We start from the raw sequence: 12,832 nt of genomic DNA on the forward strand, positions 1-12,832 counted from the left end.
GGGAGGTGTCCCTGCCCAGGGCAGGGGGGGTGGGACTCAGTGATCTTTAAGGTCCCTTCCAACTCTAACCATGCTATGATTCTGTGATTCTAATGGTCGTTTCCATCTACATAAACCTTTAGGTCTCAAGTCAGCCTGTGACTAGGACTGCCAATTGACAATTTATGCACATGATTAAAAAAGAAGAGCAGAGTCATACTGTGTGCGTGGCCATGCGGGTGCCTGCCTACCTAGGACCACAACTGAGTGGTTTATAGGGACATAGTTCCTAATGAATAAATAGTTCCCATCTGCTTCCTCTTTCTCCCCGCCCCGGCCTTCTGCTTGCTGATGCTCTTTTCATGCTGTACCTAATTCTTTATATTTCATTTGCTGATTTATTTTTTTTCTATTCTCTCTTCTACTTTCAAAACTCTGCCTAAAATGCACCTTGGAAAATGCACACTTCTGTGTGCTTATATGCCCACACTCTCAGTTTTCTAGGGCTTTGCTGGAAGTCATGTCGGTTGGCTTGAATCATCTTTCAAGGTTTGTACAGCACAGAGCTTTCCCGACTGCCTCTGTCGCGTTCGACATGGCAGGGTCCTGCAGTTGTAGCTGCTGTGCTACGTCCTTATTAGCAAAATGATTTCAGGGGAAAGCATATCTTGTGCAAAACAGACCTTTTTGCTGCTGGATCCTGCTGCGGCTTTGCACAGAGGTAGAACAGGGCACTAGAAATGTTGGAGATGGGGGATGCTTCTGAGGAAGCCACCCCACTACGGAGAAGTTAAAACCCTGATCCCCAAACCACTTTGACCTCAGTTCTCATGGCAGCCACCAGTGGATCTGCAGTTACAATTTTGATCAGGTTTAATCTAAAAAAATTCCTCTCCAGTGAGTAAGAGGCAAGAGAAAGACACAGAGCATCCCTTTTTGTTAGAGGTATCTTGACTCCTTCCGTGCTGCCCATCAGAGTGTATCTATATTCTTTAGAATGGCAATTTATTTTTATGAAGAGTATCCTCTGTGATTGTTCCTATCAGTAATATTTTGTTGCAGCATAGCTGCATAGCAATCGTGATAAAATCTGTATCAGTTACAACTTTTAAAATATATTACTGAAAGCAGTTTCAGAGGAAATAAGAATTATGAGGACCAGAAGACTGCGAAGCCAAATGTTCCCATGTTATAGGATTTGGGTTTGTTTTTTCTGTTTTTCACAGGAACACAAATGCTGTCGGGAAGCAAAAAGCAGCAATGCACCATGGGCAGGAGCAGTGCAACAGCTTCTGGCTCTCTTCCAGGTAGAGCATCCAGAAAGGCAATCGCTGCTGCTACCGACGGCTCATCGGAAAAGAGACATCCCTCCAAAGGCACCTACAAATCCAAAGAGATCCAAGCACAGGGCGTCCCGAAACCAAAAATGTCTGTCTCCCGTAGTATGTGCAATATAAAACCTTCAGCAAGAATCCTCTCGGAAGAAAATGTTCACAGGCAAAACCAGTTCCTAAAATGTAAGGTACAAATCCTACTGTGGTTGTTAGGAATATGGTTTCAATAATAAGATGAGATCAGTCTCAAAGAAAAAAGTGAAATAATGGAAAGTCAGTCCATTTTTGTCCAGCTTTAAGTGCAGAGTGTGAGTCATCTGGTGAGAGATCAGTCAACTAATCTGACTGTATACATCGCTATGGTTAATAGTAAACAAGATTAAAATGAGAAAGATAGGCTTACTTTGCAAGTAGATTCCTGAAAATCTTGAGAAAACATTAAAATTGCAGAGTCAAGCATTCCCAGTCCAATCAAGAAGCACCAGAAGTGAGGTTAGTTTTACAACCTTGTTCTCATACCTTTCTTTCACTTCTGCAATTTTTTTGTTTTGACTCAACAGCCTGAACTATGTGGTGCACAGGAGAGCGTGAAATGCCTCGTTTGGAGAGATTATCGTGAAGGGAAAAAAAAAAAAAAAAAGGTTTAACAGTTGATTATCAACAAGGTTTCAGAACGTAAAAGATAATTTCTTCGAGTTAGCACCGGTTGGGATGTCTTACTTCCAACGTTTATTCGCACAGCTGAAATGGAGATGACACAAACAGCTGTATTCACACATAAGGTGTTTTTGCAGAAGACAACTGAGATATTCTATAGATTGATTTGGCTTTAGCATCAATAGGTTTGTGAGAAATTTACTCCAAGAATACCTTAAAAATGCTGTGATGATCACATAGCCTTTTTTCTTACAGCATTTTTTTCTTACAGATTTTTTGCAGGCAGGTAGGCAAAACCTTTCCATTATTGGCTATAAAGCTACTGAATATAACACCCATTTAGATGAGAGAAGCCTACATTCTGCTTCCAGTGCCTGAAGTTAAATCATGCCGTGTCACTAACTGGAAGTGACTTAGTTTTACGAAAGCGAAGCATCCACTGAGATATATCAAAGATAAAGTTAATTGACACCTCTGTAAACCTGGCTTATCGAAGAGTTTAATTTCATGTTCACAGGTTTCTGGTTTTTTTTTTTTTTCAAAAATGTTAACAAGAACAGTATTAGGGAGGAAATACTGTTCAGGTTTTTATAAGGCACATGTACCCAACACGGATCGTTATAATATTTTTTGAAGTACAATATAATATGTACAATATGTCATAAAGAGGAAAATATTTTAAGTTTATTGTAACCAAAAATTGAAATAAAACAGTAATGGGCTTTATTCCCAGATATTTAGTTCTAGAAATCAAATTATTTGGCAAGGAAGAAGTACTCCAGTGTGACTTTTCAAAATAGCTCATATGGAGCTCTTCTGAAATTCCTTTGTTATTTTGGATTAATTCTGTCCTCTAAATGAGAGTCTTGTCAACTTTGATTTTTGAGCACATAGCCTCTTTTGGTCCTAATTTGTGCAGGGAGTATCAGTCATAAAGCATTAAAGCGCAATTATAAGTGCAGAAAATAAACTTTTTTTTTTTCTCAATGTGAATTGACATCTTTCATAATTATATTCTATAATACACATTAACTTTTTGTTTATTTTTTTTTATGGAGCCTTTCCACTGGCTTATGAACATATAGAAATGATAGAAAGCAAACTGTATTATCAGCAAAGAAAAAAAAAAAGAGCAGTGTTTATGAAAGTCTCAGTATGGTCAAAGAGAAATGATGTGTGATTAAGGTCCATAACAATACGTTATTTCCTACAATACGTGCAATAAATTGAAATGAACTCAAACTGCAAGTCGCAGTGGGATATCCTTTGCTTTTGGTGATGCCACTGTGTTACAGAAGCTTCTTGCTTTTGGGAAGCAAATACCAGCAAACGCAGCTAAGCATCCGAGTGGTTTAATTATGCTTCAATGCGTTGTCTGGCTTAATGTGAAAGATACTCTGGGTGTCACAGGGCAGTGAGTAGCACCTATGATTAGATTTGATCTATTCTGCTTAATGAGGCCTATTAATAATACCTTGGCATTCTTATTTCAGAAATTGCCCTCTATGTCTAATGAGGTGGAGAACCCAATAAAAAATTAACCATGCACTCTTAATGAACTTTTAAATCTCTCGAAGGTGATTATGAATTCCGTGGTTCAAGTGACAAAATAAAGGACCGCAAGGAGGAGGACGAGCGGGAGCGAGCCAGCAGGGTAACACTATCCACGGCTCGCTCACCAGATGTTGCTCGTGCGAAAAACGACGCGCTCACTCGGCCAGAAACCGGCTCCCAGCCTGAGAAACCTCCACCAGCCCCGCAGACGCTGCGCGTAAGATATCTATTTGTTGTTATTGTTGCTGTTAATATGGGGATTGATTTTTTTATTTTATTTTTTCTTCTTTCTTTTTTCTTTTTTCTTTTTTTTTTCTGTTTATTTTTCTTTCTTTTTTTCTGTTTTTTTTTTTCTTTCTTTCTTTTTCTTTTTTTTTTCCCTCTTTTTTCTTTCATGGATGATCTTTGCTTCCTGGGAAGTGGCTAAGGGCAGAAATTTGCATTTCCTGAATTTTTCTCCTTTCCAGTGAAGTTCTGGTAGCTTGTTTAAGCTGCCAAGACTCGCTTGGCTGTCTGGTTGTAAAAGCTCCCCGTTCTAAGCTCCACCTGCTATTCCTGTAGAGGAACATGGTAAAAGTTTGGAGATTTACAAATTTCCCAAAGACTCTTTTGAAGTTTTACCTTGAAACTGCCAATTTCCCAAATGTGCACAACATCCTGAACCACCAGTGGCAGTCGCAGGTATGGACATGACCCCAGGTTGATACCAAGCCCCGTCACCAGTTGTGCTTTCCTGCCTTCGCCGCCAGCGCGTATTGCAGACCAATCTCCACTCCTGTCTTCTACCCTGAGACATTCCCAGATGCTAAAGCAGCCTTTGACTGGAAAATGTTTTCTTTCTGGATCATCCGTGAATGCACAACAATCTAAATAAACAGGGAAGTTTGTGAACTGTCAGTGACAAGCTGCTTCGGCGATGGGGTGAGACAAGGAAACAGGTGAAACATCAAGAACTTGAATTTGGGTAACTTATAAGAATATGTAATTCAAAACCTTTTGGATCTGTTTTCTGAAAGTTGGGTGTTTTTTTCCCGAAATTTGCCTTTGTCTGATCTGGAAATGTCACACCAAAGCAGGTTGCTAACAGCAAAAGGAAGGAAAGGCAGACAGGAAGGCAGTTTGCTCACTCCCGTACAGACACGCAATTGTTTTCATTGATCATCTCTTAGATGAACCCAGTTAGATGCATATCAAGGTTTTTTCTTCCCTTTAATTTTTTTTTTTTTAACAAAGCGGTTTCTCTGTTTCATTTAGGAAGCACTAGCAATCCATAAGCCTCAGTTCATCGCTCGTTCACAAGAAAGGCTGAGGAGGCTTGAACATATGGTCCAGCTGAGGAAAGCCCAGCAGAGCGACGCTCCTGCAAGCAACCAAGCAGCGCTCGTTCGCAAGCTTTCCTCAACATCCACTGCAAGCAAAAAAAAGCAATACACCATTCCTCACCCTCTCAGTGGTAAGTTGAATTGTGACCAGCGACAGGTCTGTAGCTGTCTTTGAAATCTTGCCACCTCCATCGCATTTCCATATTAACTGTGTGAAAAAACACGAGACCCGCCGCTCCTGTTCCCCTCCGCCAGCGCTCCAGCGTCTGTCCTAATGCTCAAGGCAGAAAGCCTCTGAAGCGCAGAGATGGGTTAGTGGGGATGAGGTGTTTTCTGTGGTCTGTGGCAGCAGAAGGAAACTTCCTTGGGGACTTTTTGTCATCGTCACGTGCAGTCGTGTTCCTCAGCATGATGCAAGTTGCTGCTAGTTGTAGAGGTGTTAGCAATGAATGGCATTTCATACCTCTCCCAGCTCACAGAAAGACCAGTCTGGGGAGGGAAGCGCCAGGTAAGGGGGACAGGTGGGACTGGGGAGTAGGAGTCCCAGTCTTGTCTTCTCAGCAGCTTCAGGTGTGGACTCGCCACGTGACTGATGAAGCCCTCAGCAGTGAGCTAGCTGTGAACGTACGCTCGTCTGCCCAGCGGCTGTACGCGAGGCTGCTAAATCAATGCATCTAAACTCTGTGATTTCCTAATTCAAGTTGATTAGGTTGTTTTATTGCCCTAGTGATGAACAGATTCAATATCCGGTGAGTAAAACGGTTCTCACTGAAAAGCTCCCTCGCAGCTCCCTCCCAATAGTGCCTCCGTAAATATTATCTGAGCACAAGATATTAAACAAATTACTTCTGTTTTTCTTTTCTTTTTTTTTTCTTTTTTTTTAATTGCCATCTGGCTGCTACTTAATTCGGTTGACTGAAGAAAAAGATTCATTTGATCGATTGGCATTCCTCTTTACATTTTGGTTTTAAATCGGTGGCTGTTTGAAGCCACATTATTGTACTGAAAAGTAAATTTATTGAAAGTATTAAACAAGTAGATGGGTCACCTGGAGGAAGCAGGACAGAAAATCCTCAACACTGGGAAACATATATATTTTTTTTCCTTCCTGAGGAATGAGATTGGGTGCAGAAAAGCCGGGCGCTGTCCCCACCTCGGGGCTCTTGGCATGCTTTGCATTGGAGAGTACCAATTTCTATCACTACATCTATGCCATTGGTTATGGTATGATGGAGTCTACCTTATAACAGGTACATAATGGGGTTTTATAGTAAGTGCTAAATAACCATAAATAAACAAAGCACAAAACATGAATTATATTTTAAAGAGTCGATAAAATTCATTCACCACTTCAGTTATCCAAATTAATTTACTTGGGTTCAGATCTCCTAGGGCTGGGCTGCCCTGCGGCATTGGGGGCTCTGTGCCAGCACCAGCAAGACCTCCCAGCAGGCAGTGGCCCAGGCCAGGAGTTTGTCATATTTCACAGAAGAAGTGGCAAATATCTCCCCCTTTGTTTGGTCATCTTCGGATGCCCAAACCACTCTGCAAATAATTTATGAAAGAAAAAAATGAAAGGTTAAACCTCTTTCTCCTTAAATTATAATTAAAGATTAATCTTTATGCTAGTTTAATGAGTAATAAAAGCATAATATTGAAATATATTCATTAATTATTCAAGTAAATTACTATTTCCCTCTTTTAGAGGTTGGTCATTAAAGATAAATTTGTCTGAAGAGAACCTTTAGTTTCCATAACTTATCTGCCTTCATGTCGCCACATGTAATTTTCGATTTGTAAGATCTTAATATTTTTATAATGACAGAAGTGTCACATGTCTGTTGTTTAAGCATAACTGTAATTAATATTGCAAATCCTTGGTCCCTGATAAAGCACAGCTGCGTAGGCTGCAGTTCAGAGGGCTGCGTAGGAGTGTACTGAGCATATTTAATCTGCTCTGAGTCCTGGCAATTGGTATTTTAGGACGTCGGCTGGTCGATGCTATTGTGGAGAAGGATTAGTATCATTAATGAGCCCCGGAGTGGGGGATCTTTGTTTCCTACAGATGCTCCCAAACTTTTCTAGATGCAACCCCTCTTGCAGAAGAGACAGGGGCTTCCCCCTCGTGCTCTCCGAGGGCACTGCCTGACTGTGTCCCTCCGATGTCTCTGCTGATGACACCAGGGTCGCAGCCTTCTCCTTCCCTTCTGCCTGCCCCCGAAGTCTCAAGGAAGACAAGTTATCATTTGTTGTCATTGTTATTCTGTATTCTCTGGAAAAGCCATTTTAGCATGTAAAATGAGAGTTCAAAGCAAGGAAGGACTTTGTCTCATGTTTTAAAAAACAAAAGTAAAATGAAATGAAAATGCGGCTGTAGTCCAGGCAGGGGATGCAAGCACGGTTTCATTTACTGAGGTGGGAAGTGGACGTCAAAATCCCCGTGGTCTGAGGATGCCATTTCATATTACAACCTGGGGCAAGGGTGGCTGAGGGCACAAGCAGCAGTGTCATCGCCCGCTCTGTCGCTGTGCGTGGCCCATCCGTGCCCCGTGTTTCAGTTGGATCTAGCAGGACCTGCTTTTTGATTAGTCTTTTTTAAAATTAGAATTCCTTCCTTGAGTTTTTATCAGATCCAGTGACTGATCCAGCTCATCAAACAGTGCTGTGATGGGATGAACTGGTGCGGGGAGGTGAGAGGGAGGGTGGGAGATGGTGAGGGAGGAGAGCAGCACCTCCTCCCTTGGCACCAGCCTCACATTTTTATGGGTGTAATAAGACCGTACCCTTCCCAAAGAGAGGTCCCAGGCTGCTCCTGGACCACACCCGTGCGCAGACGACACCAAAGCTGGCTGAGCAAAGGAGACGTGGGACGGTTCGTCCCTGCTGATGAGGTTCAAAGCCAGCTTCTCCAGTGGTAGAGAGCCCGGGATTTATGCAGGGCACAAAGTGCCCAGCAAAGGAAAAATATCCTCAGGTGTGTCTGTGTGTCCAAACACGGGAAGTCCTGAATGCCACCTCCATCTCTGGCTATACCCAGTTGTGAGTCGGTCATGATCCAGGAGCAGCTGACTGGGACACCAAAGCTGGGGACAGGGGCTGGTGGCTGAGGCTCAGTGCTGTGTTATCACCACCTTTGCTTTCCAGGGTACGGTCCAGCCCGGGGCACACCGGGCAGCAGCAGAGGGCACAGACCTGCCCTGTGTCACCATGTACATTCCTGTGGTCATCTGGAAGCCTGTGCCTGTTGCAGTCACTTATAAAGGCCAAAACAGATATTAGAGCCCAGCTATCATTAGAAATCAAGGGAACTGGACACAAAACACTTCTATGCACACAGGGCAGTTGCTTTGCCATGTCCCCATAGCCATGGGTGTTTTATTTGGTACTAGTACTAACGGTTCTCCTCTTCTCCCTGTGAGTCTTAAAAAAGCTCAGCCAAACGCAGCCCACCTGCAGGTTTCTTGGTTTCGGGAAGCTGGCTGCTCTTTCGCAGCAACACACATTGAAACAGCATTTGAAAGTAAGAACCCAGGAGAGTAAAATGATGATCTGGAAACTTGCTTAAGTATACAACATCGTCTTGATGGCACCTCTAGGCTTCAGGGTGTGATCTGGTGGTTGCTTTTTCAGCCTGATAGTTTCCTCCTTTCTCTTCTTTTCTCTTTCCTGATGTCTTTGGGATTTGTGGAGGTAAAGGTCTTTATGGCTTCTGAGGTTCATGGGGCTCGCTGCCAGCACACCCACCTACATTTTCCAATGCTTTTTCGTAAGAGCAGGTTGGCTGATGAGTTTAATTTCCACTGACCCCGACACAGTGACCCCAAGGATGGATTATAAGTACATTTGTGGCCGGGCAAGAGTGGAGTGTCTCTGTGCAGCACCGAGGTGCTCGCAGCGTACTTGCCACAAGCACCGACAATAACATTAATTGTCCAATTAGTTTTCTACCACCGGAGGACATTCCCGACCCAGTTGCCCGTGTGCACAGGAGGGGAGAGCCGGGACTGCCCCCGTGGGTGCCAGCCTGCTTTTAGGCAGGCGTAAATGGGGGTTAAACTGCAGCCGGCGATGTTGCCCTCTGTGCTTGACAAATTTGCTGCAATCTCTCTCTGAAATAAGCTTGTTACATGTGCTTCACTCTGCACTTGCAGCTTTTACCTCAATGAAACAATTCTCACCCAGAAAAAAAGAGCAATGACCTTCAGAGATTTTTCTCCACCTGAGATTATTCTATCAGACTAAAGTGTCTTTATTGATAATACGAAATTATTAGCTAGCATGGTTTTCCAGTGTTTTGACAGTGTTGTTAGAACTTTAGTTTCTTGTAGGAGAAAGAAATAATTGGTATTTCACATTATTTCCATATAAATACCAACATCTGTGCAGTTTCCGTTTACCTTCTCGTCCTCAAAAAAAGCCAAGTTGTTTACCATTTTTAATTGTAATTCACGAGCAGGATTTTATGAAATGCTGAAAGTAATCTTAGAAAAATAAAAATGTTTATCCTGCAGAAGTTTTTATCGTCGCAAGAGCCCTTTGAAGGCAGAGAACCTGCAACTCTCACTAGCCTTTGTGCTGTGTAATGTGTACTGCTAAATTTTGAGAGTGCTAATTAGTCCAAGATAGACTACTCTGCTGTTGACTGTGTCGAACAAATTAGAGATCCCACTGTGACGAACTGAATAGAAACAATGTTCAAATAACTGGATTTAAATCTCGAAAACCGTAATGTAATTACTTCAGTGACAGGACTACCAGCTGTTTATAGGCCTTTAAATCTGCATAATGAACAGCCTTGTGATCTTAGTGTACACAAGCACTTTCAGAGGTTTAAGAAAATTTCTCAGGCACATATGGTTTTTTCATACCTTCCATTTTCCTTTCCTTTGAGAGGGCGGTGGTTCATTGGAAATGGCAATATAAGTTGAACGTTACCATACAACCCCTACCGCGGCGCCTGCTGTGTTCCTCTGGATTTGTATCCAAATCCTGTATCTCTACTAATATTTTGGAAACAAGTTTATACCTCCTCAGCCGTGCTTCTAAACCTTTCCAAAAAGCTTTATCGTAACTGCTAAAGCCTGGAGGGTGAGGATGGCTGTTTGTTCATTTGTGTTCTCGAGGGGTTGGTTTCTTGAGAAGCTGTACGCCAGGGAGGTTTTTATTTGGACTGTAGAGAGAGGAGAAGATGGCAATCGGAGAATTTGCAATAAGCGCGCAGGCGGCAAATCCTGCAGCTGCTAATGTGCATCCCTGTGGTCTTCAGATGCCATTGGTGGCTGATGAGATGTTTGCAGCCACCAGCCCATCTCTGTTCACGTGTGACTTTAGTTGCGCCATTTCTCAGGTCCCTTTCCCCCGCCAAAACTCACAGCTAGCAGTAGCGCTGCTGATCCTGATGGCACCTGGCCTCTCGGTTAGGGCTGACAGCTCTGAATAAAGACCAAGGTGCAGTCAGGTAATGGAATTAGGAAGAGGAATGACCTATTTTATGACATTATTATTCATCACATTGAGTAAAGCAGTGCCTATGAGTCAGTCAAACGCAGCAACACATTGCAGGTCGCAGGCAGTGGGTGACGTGGTCCCCCGGGAGCTCGATGCTCCACTCACTGTGACGACAGGGGAGGAAGTGATGCAGCGAGTGGGGTGACCAGCATGTCCCTTCCCCGCCCTCGTCCTTGCAAAGAGGGGAGATAGCCAGCCACTGTGCAAGGGAGGTGGCAATAAATTGGAAAATCTTCAAACATGAAGTTTTCTGTGTGCATGATGACAGCATTGAAACCATGTGCCTTATAGTGGGTGACTCACGAAGTTCAGTCACTTTGTGGGGGGATAATTCATTGGAGTCTTGAAGCAGTCAAATAGAAAACTGAATTTTTGATGATGGACTTTTTAATATAGGAGTTAAAGGTCTGATTTCACCCATGATTAGAAATTGAAACTAAAGAAGTCGGGATTAAGAAGCTGGTGCAAAATAACCAAAGATAAGGTTAATCTTTTGATGAATTTACCAAGATCTGCCATACCTTCTCCACTAATTGCTATTTTTTTGAAAGAAATTTTATGCTTTTCAAGACTACATGCTCTCATCAAACAAGAATGATATTGGAAGGTCGGGTGAGATGCTAATTAAATTCTTTTCTGGATGAACTCCATGAATGCTCAAGAATTGTTTGGACAGAGGTTTCTGAAATCTCCTGCTTCATGCCCAAAATTAATTTAGTATGGAAATGTTTTCATAAACCTGTAAACTTTACAGCTTTTTTAGAGATACTAGGGATGTTTTCCATTGTTAAGAATGAAATGTTAAGGAGGATCAGAACTTGCAATAGCCACAGTGTGGGACAGACCTGAAGAGCTGGAAAGCCCATGAGCCACTGTCCTGTGGGTCCTCTTGGGTGAAGGACCTCTTTTGAGCTTCAACATGTCTCTGAAATGAGCAGAAAGTCCAGGCATTCTTACCATCAAAACTTTAAATAGTGGGTTATTGCTTTTTTTTAATAAATAATACCAAAACCTCATCTGTTGACAGCAGCTGAAGTAATTCATTGCATGAAGTCATTGACATACAATGTGCAAAACTTTGGGCAGCACCCTTGGGTGTAGGCACTAGTTTATATTCTCTGGATGAATTCCCAGTCAAGTGCTACAGGCATGCTAAGCTGAATGCCACCTTGACGTTTATCTTAGATTCAAGAAATATTTGTTTTTTAGGGGAATGTTGATTTAAAAAAAAGCAGTCTTAAAAAAAAATCTTTTCTATCTTATGATTTTTCTGGGCAAATGGGCTTTTGATTAATTATTTTTTCGGTTCAGTAAAGAAGCAGTTTAATTAGAGAACCACCACTATCAGTTCTAAAAGGCACGTTTTAGATCCTAACAAACTTTGAGAATTTGCATTCATGTGAGGAGAAAATGTATGTATATTCTGATGGGCAGAGTTTAGACCCTCAGGTCCCTCACTACAAGAAAGACATTGAGGTGCTAGAGCTTGTCCAGAGAAGGGCAACAAAACCAATGAGGGGTCTGGAGCACAAGTTGAAGGAGAAGTGGCTGAGGGAACTGGGGGCGTTCAGCCTGGAGAAAAGGACGTTCAGGGGAGACCTTATTGCTCTCTACAACTACCTGAAAGGAGGGGGTAGAGACATGGGGGTCAACCTCTTCTCCATAGTAACAGGAGACGGTACAAGAGGAAATGGCCTCAAGTTGCACTAGGGGAGGTTTAGGATGGATATTAGGAAAAATTTCTTCACAGAAAGGGTTGTCAAGCACTGGCACAGGCTGCCCGCGGCAGTGGGGGAGTCGCCATCCCTGGAGGTATTTAAAAGACAGGTAGACGTTGTGCTGAGGGACGTGGTTTAGTGGTGGTTTTGGCAGTGTTAGGTTGATGGTTGGACTTGATGATCTTCAAGGTCCCTTCGAACCTAGAAAATTCTATGATTCTATATTTTTTGCCACTGTTTTTCTTTTTTAAGTGTTTCAGTGATTTAGTGGTAAATAGGAAGTCAGGGGATGGTTCCAACACAGCCATTTTATCTGTTCTCTTTCTAAACATTTACTAACTTCCCAAGCAGGAAAGTTACTTATCCTGCCTGAGGTGCAGTTTAGCTTTAGTTAAAATATATTACAGTGATGACCCATTTACCTTCATTTACAAGTTGCTGACGTGGCTTCTTTCTCCCACTACGGAGATGTCAGACCACGATTGCACACAATGTGGGTGTAAATACCAGAAGCTCAGTAGTTTCACAAGATTTGAATAAAACACCAATGAAGTGTTTCATGCCTATCCGTCTGTACTTTTTTTAACTGTCATGCATCACTGGAACTGCTGAATGTCTGCTTTGAAATCCCTTCTTTTCTATCCTTCAGAATAGTTTTCTTCAAAAGTAATACAAGGCTATGAAATTTGATAAGGAACTTGGATAAAATGCAATTTAGAAGACTATCAACCTGGGGAATCATCCACCTTATGCTCTGCTT

The 12,832-nt window shown here is 42.4% G+C and overlaps 1 protein-coding gene across 1 annotated transcript in view; it reads left to right on the plus strand.

Moving 5' to 3' along the window:
• Positions 1–12,832, plus strand: part of LOC104293259 (chromosome unknown open reading frame, human C10orf90) — a 69,441-nt gene that overhangs the window by 50,420 nt on the left and 6,189 nt on the right. The window contains exons 4-6 of the mRNA XM_009892749.1: positions 1,206–1,496; positions 3,548–3,741; positions 4,779–4,977. Of these exons, the coding sequence (XP_009891051.1) occupies positions 1,206–1,496; positions 3,548–3,741; positions 4,779–4,977 (684 nt within the window). The remainder of the gene's footprint in view (positions 1–1,205; positions 1,497–3,547; positions 3,742–4,778; positions 4,978–12,832) is intronic.

This window comes from Charadrius vociferus, unplaced genomic scaffold (assembly GCF_000708025.1).
Source record: "Charadrius vociferus isolate BGI_N301 unplaced genomic scaffold, ASM70802v2 scaffold38, whole genome shotgun sequence".
NCBI classification, from domain to species: Eukaryota; Metazoa; Chordata; class Aves; order Charadriiformes; family Charadriidae; genus Charadrius; species Charadrius vociferus.